Source organism: Engraulis encrasicolus, chromosome 2 (assembly GCF_034702125.1).
Source record: "Engraulis encrasicolus isolate BLACKSEA-1 chromosome 2, IST_EnEncr_1.0, whole genome shotgun sequence".
NCBI lineage: Eukaryota > Metazoa > Chordata > Actinopteri > Clupeiformes > Engraulidae > Engraulis > Engraulis encrasicolus.
Window position 1 is genome coordinate 31143517 of NC_085858.1, and position 20000 is coordinate 31163516.

The 20000-nt window shown below is 45.8% G+C and overlaps 1 protein-coding gene across 1 annotated transcript in view; it reads left to right on the plus strand.

Moving 5' to 3' along the window:
• hs3st3b1a (heparan sulfate (glucosamine) 3-O-sulfotransferase 3B1a) overlaps positions 1-3472 on the plus strand; it is a 13433-nt gene extending 9961 nt beyond the window's left edge. Inside the window, exon 2 of the mRNA XM_063214798.1 lies at positions 2664-3472. Within this exon, the coding sequence (XP_063070868.1) occupies positions 2664-3282 (619 nt within the window). The 3' untranslated portion in view covers positions 3283-3472. The remainder of the gene's footprint in view (positions 1-2663) is intronic.
• The last annotated feature ends 16528 nt before the right edge of the window (positions 3473-20000 follow it).

Below are 20000 nucleotides of genomic sequence, written 5' to 3' on the forward strand. Positions count from 1 at the left end.
TTCCTCCTCCATCTCCGTCTGCTCTCCTCTCTCCTCCTCCGCAATCCCGTCCTCCTCCTCCTCAGCATCTTGTAATTGGTTGCATTTTATGCCGCCACCAAGTCTCGGAGGACAAACATTTAGAGCATAAATGCATCTCTAACCACTATGCTAATTTTGTTTTTTTTTCCCCTTCCTGCTCCTAAAGCATCGATTGTCACTCGCTTTCAATTCACTGCAGCTGTTTGACGTTGTTAGAGCACTGTCCTTTGAGTAATGTACCCTGACTCATGTTTTGGCTTAAATATAGCACATGGATGATGGACGGTGAAGCGAGTCATAATAATCAACAAATGAAAAGACTTTTATTGTGTTGTTCGTTGTTGTTGTTGTTGAACTCCTTTAAATATACCAGTGTGTCCCACTCATCTGTCTTTCTCTGTCTGTCAGATGTAGATCTACGTACGTAGTGCTCTGTAATGCTTGGCTTAAAAGGCTCAAATCCTGTTTGGCCTGCTTAAACCATCGCTTGCTCCAGGTGTTAGAGAGGCTCATGTGCCATTGAGGGAAGTTACACTCACAATACCAGCCGTGCCAACCGGAGTGGTGCTGTGCAAGGGCGTAATTTTAGGGGGGGGCGGTGGGGACATGTCCATACCACTTTCCAGATAAACCTAGCTTATCCCTACCATTCTTTCACAAATATAATGCAAAAACAGCATATCCGGACCATTTGCGATTGATATGTCCCCACCACTTTTTGAGCCAAACCTACACCTTTGGTGCTGTGCCCACCAAGGCAAAGTTGACCCCCCCCCCCTGAAAAAAAGGTGTGCTGTTATGTTGTTCTGTGCCTGGTTGGGCAGAAACATCAGAAAGGAAAGTCACAATTACCAATGATATAAGTGCTCTGGAAAAGGGAAGCACCCAAAGTCAACAGTCATAATTAAGAAAGTAAACACATTTCAACCACACGCCTTTCAATCCGGTCCCAACATGCTTTGCAATTACAGTTGAATGTGCAATGATGTCAGATGAGGGGAATTGGTCTTTAAACCATGAACAGGACCGAAGAAGTGGAAAGAGATGCTCAGAGAGGGACAGACCGCTTCACAGTCTGGATAAATGGTTAGAAGATATACAGTACGCTTCAGTGCACAACTATCATTTTTTTCTCTGTGTTATGTGCTCTGTTATGCCAGCCCGTCTGTCGTTTATGGATGGATGGACGTTGCTGTGACTGATTGGATAATTAATAGCCATGCCTGTTTAATTTATTCTGCACTCATACGGTGTGTGTACACAGGAGTGTCACCTACCTATTGCGGTGAAGCTGCCCTCTCCTACACGCTGTGTAGATTCTGAAGGACACCCGTAATGACTGTGTCAGTTTTCACACATTTTCCTTGTATGGCATTTTTGAAGCCCCATGATGCAAACCGTTCCACCAGTGGAAAGCTGTAATAGTCATTGAAAAGTTAACCACCATAGTACTATACTATTGTGACATAACACAGGGTTTTTAGTAATGCACCATGACTTGGTTGTTGCCATTCTCGTAACAGCAAATGTTTTAACGCTGTGACTTAACAGGTTAAAAGGGCAGACAGCTTTTGAGAATTCTAGAATGGCTATGGGAGGATTTCGATGGGCAGCTGTAGTTTCAAAATTGAATTCAAAGCCTGGACTATGGGAGAGGATCCAGATTCTCTTCATTAGTCTTTGCTTACCATGCTGTTTACTTAAGTGGACATGTTTCCAAACGTATTCCCAGTCCATCTTCTCCCATTCCCTCTTCTTAAGATGCCACTTTAGTCTTCTTTGTGTGGCGTAAACACGAGGCTGGCAGTATCCCAGCCTGAGTGGGGCTCTGCGATTGCTTCAGCCGCCTCTGCTGTTTTATACCCAGCATGTTGCCTTATTGTTTTGAATTAAGTCCTCCTCCAAAGCATAAGCAAAAGTGACCAAATGGATTTTCTGACAATGTTTTGCCGGGAGTTTTTTAAGGACACAGATTTTACAATTGCTCGCCGCAGGGGGGAAAGCATTCAAAGTGTCTCCAACATGAGCAAAATAGGGTGAACGAGACAGCTGTTGCTTTGGGGTTTGTTAAGTATTTCGCTTGTATATATACTATGTCTTTCAGTGGAAACTAGTGGCTTGGTGAGGAGAAGACGAGTGTGGTGGAGGTCAACAGAAGCCTGAGTCTGTGTAGCCTAAAACTCAAATTAGAGAGAATAAGAAGAGATGTTTGAGTGTTTTTCTGTCGTTTTGTTTGTGAAGGGTGTTATTCAGTCACTTGTGCTGAGAGCTGACAACTCTGTTCACATTGAATCACTGCAATCACAATTCACAAGGTTTTCTAACAATATCCCACTGCTGTGTGTTTGTGCCTACGAGGGGCTTGTAATAGCAAGGCCTCTGTGTGTGTGTGTGTGTGTGTGTGTGTGTGTGTGTGTGTGTGTGTGTGTGTGTGTGTGTGTGTGTGTGTGTGTGTGTGTGTGTGTGTGTGTGTGTGTGTGTTTGTGTGCATGTGTGCATGCATGCAATCTCATTGATTTGTGTCCATGACATTCAACTGAAATGAACTGATGTTGTTTCATAACGTGTGTATATAACATGTTGTTTCATTTCAACATGTTTTTTCTAATCTGTCTCGTTTTGCTCTCTCTCTCCCTCGACAGAGACCTGATGCCCAAGACGGTGGAGGGCCAGATCACCATGGAGAAGACGCCGAGCTACTTTGTGACGCGCGAGGTGCCGGCCCGCATCCACGCCATGTCCGCCGACACCAAGCTGATCGTGGTGGTGCGCGACCCCGTGACGCGGGCCATCTCGGACTACACGCAGACACGCTCCAAGAAGCCCGACATCCCCTCCTTCGAGAGCCTGACCTTCCGCAACCGCACGGCGGGGCTGATCGACGCCTCGTGGAGCGCGGTGCAGATCGGCATGTACGCCCGGCACCTGGAGCGCTGGCTCGCCTTCTTCCCCGCCGCGCAGCTGCTGTTCGTCAGCGGCGAGCGGCTCATCAGCGACCCGGCCGGGGAGATGGCACGCGTCCAGGACTTTCTGGGCCTCCGCAGGGTCGTCACGGAGGAACATTTCCACTTCAACCCGGCCAAGGGCTTCCCGTGTCTGAAGAGGCCGGAGAGCAACAGCAAGCCCCACTGCCTGGGCAAGACCAAAGGGAGGACCCACCCCAGCATAGACCCCGGCGTGGTGCAGAGCCTGAGGGACTTCTACAGGCCCTTCAATAAGAAGTTCTATCGCATGACGGGCCACGACTTTGGCTGGGATTGACTGCTGACAGAGAGAGAGAGACTCAAGAGTGTTTTGGTCGTGGTTGTTAGGTAGCTTAAAATGTTACGCCCTGAAGACACTGAAATGGACAGCAGAAATGGGAGAGAGATGTGAACATTTCCAGAGATATTTGTTTTTTTGTTGTTGTTTTAAAGAAGTTCAGAAGTCTATTTTATAATAATTTATTTGTAAGCAATTAACTCACTAAGCTGCCTATCGGTACATCTCCATGACCTTTTGTGCATTCATGTTTTTTTATTATTATTATTATTATTATGTTGATAATTTGTCATGAAATTCTAAAAAAAGCCTAGTCTACAAAGCTCGGTAGTTGTTTTTGCACTTCGAAATGGAGAGCATTGGAGAGAGAAAAGACATCCAGGAAATCAGAGGTCCATAGATGCCACAAAAGCCCGAAAAGCACAATTACCGAGGAGGAATTCAACCAAAAGATTTCCCAGGCTTTTTATTCCTTCTTAGAAAAAATACAGTAGCCTAATATGTGGAGGAGGGGGAAAAAAAATGCAACGGTTGAACGCCGCTGTGAGTCTGTTACGGGTATCTCTGAAGAGAGGAAGAGACAAATTTGTCAGTGCATTAAATCTGTCTGGCGGCTTCTGCTAACAAGTCAGAGCGAGGGAGGCAATTGAACCAGAGGGGCTGCACAGCCAGCCAGGCCCCGGCCGTCATACATACCGAATAATCAAATATTACAGTGCGTCTTGTTTCCCTGCCCGCTGCCATTGCGTCCTATAGTATAGAATGGCTCCAATCTCTGGCTTCAGAGACGGGGGAAATGGCTCCAGTGTGCCTGGTCGATGGTGCTCTACGGCTGACACATTGCTACTCCTCCAGGTGGATCAATAGCTAAATTGCTACTCATCCTGTCAATTAAGGTGGAGGAATCACACGGCGGTGACTCTAAAGGGTCACCTCAATCCAATCAGGAGCCATCGATGGATTAAGCAGCACTCCTTTATCCTAATTGTGCAAATGAAAAGAGGGGGAGAGAGACAGAGAGTGAGAGAGAGTGAGAGAGAGAGAGAGAGAGAGAGAGAGAGAGAGAGAGAGAGAGAGAGAGAGAGAGAGAGAGAGAGAGAGAGAGAGAGAGAGAGAGAGAGACATACAGGATGGGTTTTGCTTGTCCGGATGTTTAGCCAGTTGTTTGAGACCTCTTGGATAGGTACCTCTCAAGGCCACCATACTGGTATTGGAAAATTGTCCCCAACTGGCCACCATACCTTCATGACAGCAAAAAGAGAAGGCATTTCATTCTCTTATTGTTTTGGCCAGAAAATAACAACACATATTTTCCAAGTTTCGACCTCAGGTTTTGTTTGTTATGTTTTTTTTCCTCCCAAGAGCTTTAATTGAGCATTCTGCAGATATCATATGCTCGGCTTGACACTGATGTCGCCATGCTGAGTGGGTTGCTTGGAGCAGCTGTCATAACAACGTTGAAATGAAGCCGTCCTGTGTGTGTGTGTGTGTGTGTGTGTGTGTGTGTGTGTGTGTGTGTGTGTGTGTGTGTGTGTGTGTGTGTGTGTGTGTGTGTGTGTGTGAGTGTGTGTGTGTGCGTGTGTTTTTGTGTGTGTGTGTGCGCGTGTGAGTGTATACGTGCGTTCATGTGTGTGTGTGGGTGTGTGTGCGTGTTTCTGGTGCAGATGTCACACAGCTATGACCTCTCATACAGATCCTCTCCACAGTCCCCTTGTTATAAGCCATACTGTACTTAGATGTACTGTACTCAGATTTGAAGGAGAAAAGAGTCTGAGTGATTCTGGTGATGTCTGAGTATCATGTAAATGGGAGATGCCCTTATTTCATTAGCATCACGTTGGTGTACACGTACACATGTTGTTTGGGGACCACATGCAATACAGATTTTAAAAAAAAGAGATGTCAAAGTGTGTGGGAAAAGAAGAGAAGAAAGAAACAAACAAAAACAACTGTCTCTGACATGTGAAACAATGCAATGTGTGTATATGTTGATATGGGAATAGCTAAGACTATTTACCGGTAAATATGTGGATTCTGGATCTGTTCAGCATCATGATCATTCTGCTTTTTCTTAAAAGGGATTTCTCAGATGACATCACTTTCTCTCTCCCTCTCTTGCATTAGTAAAAAAAAAAACATTCTGGTTGAGTTTTAGTCAACCTCAGACAAAGTTCATGTTCATGACATGAGAATGACATGTTCATGTTTGTTTTCTCAGAAAATGCTGTTTATTGAGCGAGCCTGTGAATGAATTATACATGCTAACATATACAGGTATGGGAGGAATCACCTCTGATTCTTTCTCCACACCAGACCAACAACAGCATACAAACAGTCACTCTACAGTATTTCTCCGAGATGGTGATTAAATGTATTTTTTACATAATGAAAAGCATTCTGTCATTTTTTTTTCTTCAGTCAAGCATTGCACCATGATGGTGGGTGGATGCAAGGTGGTGGGCTTTAAAAGATCCTCCTTCTAGCACAGAGATCATATACAGATAAGTGATAGCATTTCTTCAAGCTTACACCATTTTGAGACGAGAGAGAGAGAGAGAGAGAGAGAGAGAGAGAGAGAGAGAGAGAGAATAGAGAGAGAGAGAGAGAGAGTGTGTATGTGTGTGTGTGTGAGAGAGAGAGAGAGAGAGAGAGAAAGACAGAGAGAGAAGAAAAGTAGAAAAAACAACAGAAAAGCATTTCACAGTCTTGAATAGAGAAATTGGTCCCGCGGCAGCAGCCCCTGGTGCTATGGCACATACAGTACCAGTGGGATCAGAGGCAGAGGCAGGGGTGGTGTCGGGCGGCTGGTGCGGAGGCTAAGCCCTGGAGGACAGGAGGAGGAGGAGCAGAGGCGGACTTTACATCAGGCAAACCTTGGTAATTGCCTAGGGCCCCCACAAAATCTGCTCTCTATAGGGGGCCCAACTGTTCCCAACCAGTCACGATAAATACACCAAAAAAAGTAGGCCTTATCTTAATTTGTCACTTCTAAAAAATAGTACCCTGGCTCCTTCCATACCAATTGGTAATGTGTTGAAAGAATGACTTCTGAAGGGCCCCATGTTTATATTTCCCCCAAGGGCCCCATAATGGCTAGATCCGCCCCTGTGGCGGTTGCCCATCGCGCCCTGGAAAACATTCTAATTAGATGTGATGCGGCTGCTGAAGGTGCAGGAGAGTCTTGCTGTAGCCCCACTGTCATCAAGAGGCCGCTATCTCCATGACAACCCCAGCCGCCACTGGTATCATGATCAAGGCAAATGGCAGGCGATACAGGTGAAGCTCTCTGCAGTTCAGCAGGGATGCGGAGGGCAATCTCTCTCTCTCTCTCTCTCTCTCTCTCTCTCTCTCTCTCTCTCTCTCTCTCTCTCTCTCTATCTCTCTTTCTCTCTTTCTCTCTCTCTCTCTCTCTCTCACTCTCTTTGCCCCTCTCTCCCTCTCTCTCTCTCTCTCTCTCTCTCTCTCTGCCTCTCTCTCTCTCTCTCTCTCTCTCTCTCTCTCTCTCTCTCTCTCTCTCTCTCTCTCTCTCTCTCTCTCTCTCTTTCTGTGCAGCAGGTAGTTAAAAAGTAGCTTCAAACCGGTGTAAGAGGAAAGCTGCTTTGAACACGCTCCCTATGTGAAAATATGTGACTTTCTGGTGTGTATCTTGATGCATGCAGTGAAATGCATGGGTGAAATGAGGCATATTTTTTGGCATTGTGTGGAAAATATATTGTGCCATATCTAATCTGTCTGTACACACAGTGTGCGCATGGACCTACGTAGGTAAATAGTCTTTGGCATCTGGGGATTACCTGAGGTTAATGCAGCCATTGTGTACCAGTTGCATCACACTTGAGCGGCTGTGTGTGTGTGTGTGTGTGTGTGTGTGTGTGTGTGTGTGTGTGTGTGTGTGTGTGTGTGTGAGTGAGAGAGAGAGAGAGAGAGAGAGAGAGAGAGAGAGAGAGAGAGAGAGAGAGAGAGAGAGAGAGAGAGAGAGAGAGTTTGTGAAGCTTTAATGACACTGCATGCATTGACAGGCCGGCAATGGCATGTTTTTATAAGTGGAAGATAATCGGCACTCCAAACAAGATGTTGCAATGCCGCTTAGCATTGATCCCACCCATCCATCCATCTTTACATTCATCCATCCATCCATCCATCCATCCAAACATCCATCCATCCACCAGTCAGTCAGCCATTTGTTTCATTTTTCTTTATTGTTCACAAATTACCCCGCCACACACACCTTAAAACTTTTCTGCCAGTACCTCTCTTTTACTTGCCGTCTTTTTCTTTTCATCTTTCTCACAATCCGTCTTCACCCTCCGTCTCTCTGTTTTTCTTTCTCTCTTCACCTCTGTCTCTCTTCATCTTGCCATTCTTCCTCAGCCCATGTCCTCCCCTGCCCTCCCTTTTCTGCATCTTTCTATCTCTCTCTCTCTCTCTCTCTCTCTCTCTCTCTCTCTCTCTCTCTCTCTCTCTCTCTCTCTCTCTCTCTCTCTTCATCTTGCCATCATATACAGTACCTGTCCCTCCCCTCCACTCCTCCGCTCCTGTATTGCAGGTTACAGGCGCGCAGCCAGTGAGTTGTGAGTTCAGGAAGCACCCCCTTAGCAATTACCGGCAGAGTTGAAGGGAGGCTCTAATTGTGGCGCTCCCAGCTGGGAGGCTGTTGTTTGCCCAAATACCCTCTGGCTGTTGTGCTGAGTGTGTCTGTGTGTGTGTGTGTGTGTGTGTGCAAGGAGCAAGGGGAGGAGGCTGATGCTGTTGTTTGAAGACTTTTTAGAGAGCAGAGCATACAGTATACACACACACACACTCACGCGGGCAAGCACACACACACCCACACACACCCACACACGCACGCACACACACACGTGCGCACATACACACACACCCACACACAAACACCCACACACAAACACACACACACACACACACACACACACACACACACACACAAACACACACACACACACACACACACACACACACACACACACACACACACACACACACACACACACACACACACCTGCGGCTTGGAAAAAAAAATCTGAGAAGCGAGGCAGCCAGCTTCCCACAGCCATCAAAGTTTCCCCAACCACAAGCCCATAAATAAAGCAATATGTTTATTCATATTTTGCCATCGGGGATGACACAGCTATAAATTGTGCTGATAGGGTGTTGGCATTCTTTTTGAAACTCTGGACGGGGGTCAGAAATGAGTATGTGTTTTCAACAGTTCACAGTTCCATGCACAGCTCCTAAGTGCTGGTAAACGCACGAGTGTTCAATACTTCAAAAGAAAGAAGTCTACCGCACACTTTCTTGACTTTATGCTCGTTTATTTAGAGCAAACAACGTCTTTCGCGCTAAATAAACGAGCATAAAGTCAAGAAAGTGTGCTGTAGGCTTCTTTCTTTTGATGAGTGTGTGTTTGTTTGTCTCATTGACAGACACCCCTCACGCTGGAGCAATGGGGAGATGTAAGTTTGCGTGGGTAGGTTCTGCCAGGAAATCTGAACTGTCGCTGAAGTTATCATCATCATGTTTTATCAGAGGCATCTACCTCTCTGTTTCAAAGTCGTGTCTAAATCTATAATAATTCCTGCTGAGCTATTATTATATTGGTTGATTTCTGTTTAACATAAAATCAGCAACATCAGTAATAGGTATCCTGGATTCAGTGCCACATGACCTGGTTTTACCCGTCCAATTCAACCAAATGATTGCCTATTGAATGATCATCTCGTTGAATTGGACAAATAAAACCAGGTAATTTAGAATATGTGGTAACTAACTAGAATATATGGTAACTAATGAATCCGGGTTGCCTATTACTAATCTAAATCATACTCAGTTACCAGCGGTAATCATTTACCACTGCGTGCCTTATACTGTATATTGGCAGGGATTTGTAAGCCACTCTCAGAAAGTAAACTCCGCAAAGAGGCCATGTGTACTTAGACAGCTTACTGCACCATCACAGAGCCACCTGTTACAGAGGAGGAGGAGGAGGAGAGAGAGAGAGAGAGAGAGAGAGAGGGAGAGAGAGGGAAAGGGAGAGAGAGATGCTGTGCATGAGAGCCAGCAGAGATTGTGTCAAGTGTGTTAAAATCCAGTTCAGCGGGTTAATGCTCCTCTGAAACACGTGTGAAACACTCGCCCAAGTCTCTAAATATGCTAAGTCTGCCAAAGCCCTGGCTTACATCTACTGTAAACTGTTTACAGTCGATTGCTAATAAAACCCATCATCTCTCTCTCTTTTTTTTTTTTTGCAATCAGTAACTGTATTATATAACATCATGCATTCCACATCCAACAATTTGAATACAATTTTAAAACATTTATACAAATATAATCCAGACAGGCTATTTTGCTCAATTTGAAATATATGAAAGACAAAAAAACCTGAACCACACAAATGCAAAAACAGGGTAAATTCAGCTAATGATGCTAGCTAGTACACATGTGTGACCTGTGACCTGTAATATTCAGAGCAAAACCAATCCCCTTCTGTCTTGTGGGCTAGGCCTACACATTGCACATTTACTTCTAACGAATATTAGCCATTTCATTTGCGAGCCACTTCTGCTGTACTGTCTGCCATGCCACCCCATATCGTTTGAAAGGCCTGCAATGTAAGTAGCCACTCTAGCAATTGTCTGTGGCCTCAGTCAGCAAGCTAATCCCAATCTGCGAGGCATGGCAAGCATTAAGCTGAGCTGCGGGAGTGTGTTGTCTCATTTGTGCTGACAGGACTAATCTGTGACTGTAATCCCTGCTCTAACTGACACACAAATGCGCACACACGCACACACACACACACACACACACGGTCGCGTGCCCAGGCACTCGGGCATGCACGCACTCACACATGTGCATACGCACTCACGCACGCACACACACACATGCACGAACGCATGCAAGCATACACACACTTGCACTCATGGCACGCGCGCACACCGTGCACTGTACTTTTTTACACTACAGTGTATAGTAAGCTCTGCGAAGGGCACTCTCTGCTCTGGGGTGCATTTCTGGAAAGCCTAGTTGTTAGCAGTTAGCAACTTCGGTAGTTGCAAATGGGAAATTGCATTGCAAACAACAAAGTAGCTAACATAGTTAGCAAGTACGCTTTCCAGAAATGCACCCCTGCTCTGCTTGCAGCTAAAGGAGAGATGATGACTCACTTGGAGTACAGGCGAAGTGGAGAGAGGGGATGGCCAAGCGTAGTTGTTATGTTAGCTACTATGTTAGCTACTTTGTTGGTCGCAATGCAATCTCCCATCAGCAACTACCGAAGTTGCTAACTGCTAACAACTACGCTTTCCAGAAATGCACCCCAGAAGGACATTTCTCAAAGAAGAAGCAGTGAAGGAGCAAGCAGCAGCTCTGCAGTAGCTACCATTCCCACTAGACTGCATAATGTCATGCCCTGTCGTATAACAGCTCTGAGAGTTACGTTACGTAGGCTACAAACAAAAAAAGAGAAACACATTCTTTTTTTTCCTCCCCCTTCCGTTTTTTTGTCAAGGACAGGCAGTTGTCTCAAACTCCGCTCCGGAGGAGTAAAACCATATGGCTGAAAAGGCGGGTGAAGAAGAGGAAGAAGGCACATCTTTTGTCCATAAGATTTCGTCAGGGGGGAATTCATGAGAAGCTCTCAAATATGCGGCACGTCATCCCCCCATAACTCTGACTATAGAGTCTGCTACATGCAAGCCTTGAAATGACCCACACACTCTTCTCCCACTCCCCACACCCCAACCCACCCATTTCAACCTCTGCAGCTGGTTCATAGCATCTCTCAGTCCGTGAGGCTATATTGTCTGTATTGATTGACTATCTGCATATTGAATGGGGTGTGGGTCAAATTGCCCAAGAGGCGATCACTGTCGGAATGGACATGTGTCATAATATCAATGTTGCAATAGCAACGGGATGTTCACATACTGGACGTCTGCATGAGGCACACACAGGTGCATATAGACATGCACATCCATGCACGCTACTGCATGCACAATGAACGTCATGTACACATGCACATACACATGCGCACGCACGCACGCACACACACGCACACACACACACACACACACACACACACACACACACACACACACACACACACACACACACACACACACACACACGCACGCGCAGACACACACACACACACACACACACTGTGACCATACCCAAGAGTAAGACACAGCTCGCTAGTTAAATCCCTCTTGTTCTGTTTTAGTCTTAACATAGTTAAGTCCCATGGCACACCAGCCTTGCAAAGCGGCTGACTCCTCAACTCCAGCCATGCCAGTAGCTGCGGGCGGTGGGCTTAGTCCAATGAGATTAGTGGACCTTGCATATGCTCATCAATTGGTCCTTTTAATCCAAGTCCGGGCAGGAAGTTTCAGATGCCCTTAGATTTTTTTTTTATGCGTTTGGGGTGGTGAATTTCCTACTCCCTGGTTGTGCAAGCCTTTCGCAGATGTTATTATTTACAGTACGTATGAAAAACAGATTGCCTTAAATGAGCAAGAATGAGCCCTCGTCCCGAGGATGAGACAGACAGAACTGTTTACCAGGAGGGTTAAGGCCAGGTCTCCTCGACATCTGGATAACTCCGCATGCGAAACGCAGACCAGACAGGAGAGACGGAACATCAGCTCCAAACTGTGCTACTTGCCGGAGGTAGAGTTACTCACCGCCAGGGCCGCTGATAGCGTTAGCAGGGCCCGGGACAAAAGCCCTCTGAAAGGGCCCTCCTAACACCCATACCATGTAATAAGAAACCAATTCTGCCACCCTCTCACTCTCCCTGGGCCTGGGACAACTGACCCCTTTGTCCCTTTGTCTGTCAGCTTCCCTGGTCACTGCAAGGAGGGACATTTTTCTCATTATGGCTCCACATGGAAGTCACGACGACGACTGGGACGAGTTCCACAACATCCGGCCATACGTAGGCTAGGCACTGACTCCTCATGTGAACTCCAGTGCCACGGGTGTCTGCAATTTTCCCCCTTGGTCCTCCATGTGTTGGTTGGTCGATGCAATCGTCTCCAAGTGGTTCCATCTTGCGTTCCTTCCCCAAGGAAAAGACGTTACCGAAAGTAAACATTGAATTATGGTTAGATTGGTTGCTTGTGACATCATGCCAATGTGTGTGTGTGTGTGTGTGTGTGTGTGTGTGTGTGTGTGTGTGTGTGTGTGTGTGTGTGTGTACGTTGTTGGTTTTTCCAGCTATACACCGTGTAACCTGGATCCGGAGGCACCCAAAGGAGTAGAGCCGACAACTTGAAATTCAGTCCAAATTAAAAGATTATTTATTGATCTAATACATACAAATTACTAAGTGAATACAGAACGAATAAAGCATAAAATACAGAAGCCAAAATACAGAGCTCTGGGTTCAACTTAGATCCCAGAGCCCCGGGTTCACCCTAACGGCAACAACCTGTTGGTCAATAGTTTATCACTCACATGTCCATACATGTCCATGAATGCCACGACAAACGGCATTGACAAACACCCATCCATCCCACACAGGCCCAGTCTTCTTTCAGCATCCCAGGATGGCCATGTACAAACACAATCATACACACAGACACACACATTGCCACATATAATAGGAGTCGCCGGTCCATTCGTCCTGGTTCTAGAAAAGGGCCAAAGATGTTAGGGTTATACACGCGCGTACACACACACACTAACGGTCATCCTTCACGTGTTCACGTGCCCCTGCTCCTCTGCCTGGCACAGTACCACGTGTCCTTGGAGACGATGTTCCTACGTCCAACAGGTCACTTGTCACCGTCCCCACTAGCTTGCGCTGGTTCCATCCTCGGACTTCTACTTTGCATGAAAGGACATCATAACAACATTCTTTAGGCCACGAGCTTGTGACACCTCTCCGCACCAAGGCCATAGCCCACCACTTCGACAGTGCATGTTCCGTCATAGAGCGTAGGGGTGATGTCAACATAACTCGTGCCGGCATACCAATGGATCATCATCATACAATATTCAAGATTAATACAGTTAAAACCGGTACTCGCACATCTTCCAGCTAGAACCAGTCTGTTACAGCCAACCAGGTCATGGTGACAGGGACACAGGAAGTCATTTTGACCAGGGGGTGCTATGATGGGCGGAGGGTCTGGGAGTCCTCTACCAGAAAAAAATGTGGTTTTTAGATGCAATTTCCTGCATTCTAATCAATTTTGGAATGGCGAATCCCATCTGACTAACTTCCTCATATGTTTTAGCCTAAACAAGAATGGCTAGATTTTACCATTTTTTCTTTTACATCTCACTTTGAAATTATGGTGGGGGGTGCTGCAGCACCCGGAGCACCCCACTTCCTCCATCCCTGCATGGTGACCTCCTGGTATCTTTCTACTGCAGCCTAAAGGCCTGTGTGTGTTTGTGTTTGTGTGTGTGTGTGTGTGTGTTTATGTGTGTGTCAGTGCATTTCAGTAAACCAGACCCCTATATTTAATCTGCACTAATAACCTTCAGTGAAGGCAGTGTCCCCACAGCGTCCCCGCTCCGTCCCAGACATTCCAGCAGACTACCAAATCAGCCTAAGTGACATATTCGGAGGTCAGGAGCCTCCTGTTCACCCCCCTTCCTGTCCCGTCCTGACCCATCCCATCCCGTCCCGTCCCGGCTCAGACATCCCATGCAGCAGGGCTGGACTGGGGGAGAAATAGGGCCCAGGCACCTTTGGCTTAAAGCCCCCCCCCTCATAATTAGCGGCACAGAATTGACTCACCGGTGGGCCCCCCCACCCACGTGGGTCCCTATTTTCAGAAATGTAAAAAAAAAAAATGAAAATAGAGGCCCACGAGGGTGATGTGCCCACCGGGAAATGCCTGCTGTGCCAGATGGCCAGTCCAGCCCTGCCATGCAGCCCTCAGTAAGACCTACCACCCCTAAACCTGATCCTCCTTTCCCTTTGATGAGCTGTATTACATCCCATCGACCCCTCCCCTATATCAACTCCCGTCTCAGTCCTTCTATCCATTAACTAATATTGCCCTTGTAAACGGGGGTGGGGGAGGATTTTGAGGTCCTCTGCTCCCCAATCCCACCCTGCTCCCTTCCCCTCTCACCCATCCCCCCGCCGGATTACAGTATGGCCCGACTGTCTGTCGTCTGGCTGGGTCGCCCACACTGTCTGCCTCTACTGTCACCTTTGCCCATACGGCATGACCTGTGAAGGTTTCATCCCCCACCCGACCCCCTACCCGACCCGCACACCACTCTCCAACCCACGCTCTAAACCTCCAGCCCTCCAACCATATGACGCGACCTGTGGAGGTCTTATCCCGCACCCCCATCCATCCTGCACACCTCTTTCCAACCCACAAACCCACCGTTCGACCTGTTATTGGCCATAAAGGCCTTTAGTCCTTTCCCTGTATCTCAGGTCCTGTCTTGGAAGCCCTTTTTCACACTGGTATGGCTCCCTCAGATAAGGAGCGGGGCGGAGGCGCTCTGGTTTATCTTTAAGGCTCATCTCCACAAAACAGGGGACCGTACCACCACTGGCCGCCTCTGACACGAGGGCTACCACAGAAAAATAATAATTCTCTGATATCTTTTAGATTTCATGTCTTTTATGCCCGGGGAGCTAAGCCCCTTTTTTGTAACAGGGTTAGATCAGGCCTTTGGGCGCTTTTGATGTGATCCAGAGCACCCACGACAGAGATATCAGCCCTTAAATTGCGATGCTCAATGAGCTGGGCGGATAGTTTATTTTCTGCCTGCCCGCAACACCCCCCCTCCCCCCACTGGAGCGCTAAACACACAGATCATTTTCCAGCTTTCAGACACTTAATCTGATTTTGCAATTAATTGGTTTGTTAAAGTTGCGCTCAAGGGATTACGCGGGAATGTTGTGGCAACATTTCAGACAGCCTTTATTTATTTATGTACATATTTATTTATTTAATTTATTTTGTTAAACATATATTTATTTATTTATTGCGGAAAGGCTCCTCTTTGTGCTCTACATTGTGGTATTCTGTTTATCTGTTATCCCAGTCAACAGATTGCAGTGCGTCTCTCTCAGATAGTTCCAGATTTCACATTTCAACAAAAATGCTGACAGCCCAAGTCCTTGGGCATCATGTGTGGAACATCCGAGGACAGCGGTGAATGTTATCTAGCCTCCCTTGCTGTAGCTCAGCGGGGTTGTGTGGACCTGAAGGCTAACAGCAACACTCCTCTATCTTGTTTGAGATGAGGGATTTGTGTAGAAACAGCCAACAGCTGTTTGTGCTACTTGAGATCTGCCATAGCACTTCTGTTTCAAAAAGAGGCATATTTCAGAAAACAAAACAATCACTTTTCTCATATTTTTGTATTGCCGTTTGGCTCTGTATTGCTCCAATTCACAGTGGTGGCAAAGAGCTTAGATTTACTTTTTGTGAATCAATGGAGTGATTTTACATGTAGGGAAGAGTCTGCTTTTATCTGAGCTTATCTGTCTTCCAATGTGACATCAGAACAGTGCGTCAAACTTTTTTTTTACATTTTATACGCCCATTAACAATGGTATAATACTGGAAAACCATGTGAGATTCTAATTAACACCAAACGCTAAAAGCAAAGGTAACATCATACTGAAAGGTAAAAATATGGCACCTTCATGTCACAATAACTATGCGCAAAAACTTGATTTACCTGATGTTTTATGACTCATACCCAGTGGTGTAGTCTACGTAGAACGCAGGTATACGGAGTATACCCACTTCTAAATTTTAGGGGCTTCAGTATGCCCACTTAAAATTGATTGATCCATTGTTTTGAATAGCATAAATATATACAGTATACCCACTTCAAAAAAGTAGACTACACCGCTGCTCATACCCACACATACTATATCACACAAGAGGATATGGATAGACGGTTGACTGTTGGGATGTAGGCCTGCTGTAATATCCATTTACAAACAGTTTATGACTGAAAGTATTAGTTTATTTAAGAGGTGGCAGAGAGCGGGTTAACACAGCAGCACCACATGCAATCTGGCAAGTGTGAAGTTAGTGCAACGCTGGAAATAGCCCCCTCAGTGGTGTTTCATGTGAAATGTACCTCCAGCGTCCACACTTCCCTGTTCCTTCCTTCCTTCTTCACACATCTCGCTGCCTCGCAGCTCACACAGCATTCATATTTTTATCCGCCATTTCAGGAGCGAGCCCACACAGACACATGCTCTCTTCATTCTCCATGCAAAATGGCCTTTTTCTTCCTATTCTCTCTCGGACGGATCTTAATGGGCTCCCATTTATTTCAGTATGCGCCTCTTTCACTCCCCCTCCGCTTTAGTCCCTACCACCCCCCTCACAGCCCCTTTTCTAATGTTCCCCTGTCAAGCGGCCGTGAACACGAGGACCCTGATTCGTCACAGCCTCTCCGCAGAGTTCTGTTGCGTTTCCATGGTTTTTGCATGCGCACGTCTATCACTCTGGCTGGCCGAGACAATGGAAACTTAATGCTTTGGGCTTTGATCAAGTGGGTCGGGAATGATCTCCACTTTAGACTTTCACTGCCATACACAGGATGCAAGCATGAGCTTGTGTAGAAGAGCCAGGTACGCTGATCTCTTATTTGCATTGAGATTACCCAAAATAACAAGTCCTTCAGTTAGTAGTATACACATTGTGATGTTCCTATTTCCTGTGCCAAATGTCAAGTGCTATTGAAGAATATTTTTAGAGGTTTTTAAGTGAGACATCAGTGAGAGAGGTACAGTAGTATGCACAATTAAAGCTGCACAACTGACTCTTGCTAGACCCTCATGTATTTCCGTTCAATTGGGAACTGAAAAGTTTTCACTTATTTCCACCGGAAGATCTTTCAAGTGTTAAGAAATCCTGCACACTTTCCATTCCACCAACAAACTTTAATACAAAGTTCTCTGACCTTCTTCAACGGAAGATTGTGAAAGAACTAACTCCACCAAGCTGTCAAACTGCTCAGATATAGCTACAAGGTTAGTTTATCAATAAAATCATGTGATCGACACAGACATTCATATCGACAGTCTAGCATAGTTAATTAATTTGCTTCTGGCACTTTGTGGACTGGGTCACTTGCACTAGCCTAGCACCAGCCCCCTCTGGAGTCACAAGGACAATACTTGGAATATCAAAAAAGTTTTTTCACATGGCTTCAAGACTCTGACTAACTAGGAAATAGGGTCCAATGTCAAAAATACAGAATGGTTGCTTTAAAGCAGCACCTCATTAAAATGTCAATGTCAGACAAATGTTTCCCCAATCATGTGTTTCCCCAATCATGTGCATTGATAACTCCATGCCTTAGCAGACCTACAGCGTCACTCCAGATGTATGACTTGATGTTCGTGGAGCAAGGCGGAATCCATGTGGCGAGAGGCAGGTTATGGAGAGAGGAGAAGGGGCGGTGTCGCGAGGTGGTGGTGATTGTGAGGTGACTTGAAGGGCACAGAGTTGGCAGAGGAAACATTTGAAGGCACTCATATCTTTGCATCTTTTCTGCAAAGGTCCCAAACATATACCGGTATATCAAACAAATTCTACCAATTCAAGGGCCCCCCAACAGTTGGCCCAGCATGGTAAGTGACCGAAAAAACAACTTATAGTAAGAGGGCCCTATGCTTGTAGTTTGTCTAGGGCCCCCAATACACCTGCCACTGACCAGGGACCTCATCCAAAGACTGCAGACTGCAGTTATCCTGCAATTGCTTAGGCAGAGTAGGGCCTCATCCAGACAGACAGAGTTATCTGGAGCCACTTGTGTGCACTTGTGCCTGCCTGGTCTGTCAGGCTAGCGATGGATCCCTTGAGGACTGTTTCCACCGCTCAGCTAATCCATCCTGCCCACAGATGCTGCTCATGTTTGTCCCGTCTTCTGATCCCTCTCGCTTGGTTCTCATCACATTCACCCCCTCCCCTTCCACACATCCAGCTCTGTTAGTCATCTTTCTCTCCTTATATCTGTTCTTCTTAACCCACCCCCCCTCTCTCTCTCTGCCCCTCATCTGTCTCCCTCTCTTTCTCTCTGCTCACTCTTTCCATCTTCTTACCCTCTATATGCAGTATTTCTATCTCTTCTGCTTTCCTCTATCATTCTCCTGCTCTCTCTCTCTCTCTCTCTCTCTCTCTCTCTCTCTCTCTCTCTCTCTCTCTCTCTCTCTCTCATGCTCTCTCTCTCTCTCTCTCTCGCCTGCTCTCTGCCCCCTGTTCTTCTTCACAACAAAGGAGTCAGTAAACAGCACACAAAGGAGGGTGTTGAGTTGTGCGCAGATGAGGCCTGGGGATATTATGATACAGTTGATCCTATCAGGACTCCAACATAAACAGGAACAGAGGTTTTAGCACAGTCCCCCCCCCCCCCTCCCTGGATAATGTCTTTTCTGTGTCATGATGCACAGGCATTGCTTTTGATGCCTGTGACAATGTCTGATGTTTCTAAGAAGAGAATGTTGTGGTTCTTTTCTTTGTTTTCCCTGTCCTGTTTTTGTAACAAAAATAACAACATTTTTGGAGGGTAAGGAAGGAGCAGCATGTTTTGATCTATTGGGATCACCTGAAACTGTGTCATTCTTTGTGCTTGCCAGATTATTTGCCTTACATTGTGCAGGTTATTTGTGCTTGTGTTGTTCCAACCATATAAACACTCAATTTAGAATCAGAGTGCTTGGCTTGTATTACAGCTTTTAAATGTTCAAGTATTTTCCTTGAAGGGTATAAGAGAGCCTTGCATTGATTATCTGGATTTACTCTGCGTATTCATGGTCCCTATGTTTCATTTCTGGCAATGGTAAGTCAAAATGGTCTTCTATTGCGAAACAGATATTAACATAATTTAATCCTAACGTTGGTATTCCTGGAGATACATGTGCTACCTGTATCTGTGAATCAATCAGCTATCATCAATTCATCTCCATCCCACAAGCTAAAAGAATAATAAAAAAATGTGTGAAGCTGCACTGAGCATGTAGAACGCAAGTGTTAATTGAATGAGAACATGAAATTCACACCATTTTTTACAGCACAATATCCAACTGTTTTTCACCTCGAATTGACAGAACATAACCTTTTCCAGATCACTATTGTGATGTGCGGTATAGACAAAGTGCAAGTTTTGTGTTAGTGTCTTCTTACCTCAATTTGTTACCTGCACTGTTGTTACCTCTAGACAAATTGTGGTAGAGGTTTAGGTGTTTTAAAGCGATGGTTCGGAGTAGAATCACCCTAATGCCATTTGAACCGTGACACCCATCCACCTTTACACCCGAAGTGTTTTCTGCCGCAGACTTACATCAACAGAGTTGCCGTGTTATTCGATGTTTATTCCGGTTAGCTTGACTCAAGCGCATATGGATACTGGGCACCGTCTCCAAACTTTCCCCACAAAAATAACATGTCATTACACCAAACTTCTGCAGTAGCACAAATATGGTCTGTACTCACGAAACGAAGCATTTGGAAGTTTGGAAATAGTCCAGGAGTTTAGTATTATCAACACAAGCTGAATAGCTTCTCTGCTGCTAAAGCTGTGCCAACGTTACTTCCGTCATATGAGACAAGCCCGTAAAAGTCTTCAACAAACTTCCAGACGAGAGTGTTAAAAAAGTTTTCACTGAATTGTGATTAAGGCTTATATTTTCAAGGCAATACTTAAAAGATATTTCAAATCTTACCTACTATCAATTAGACAAGGATTTTCGTTAT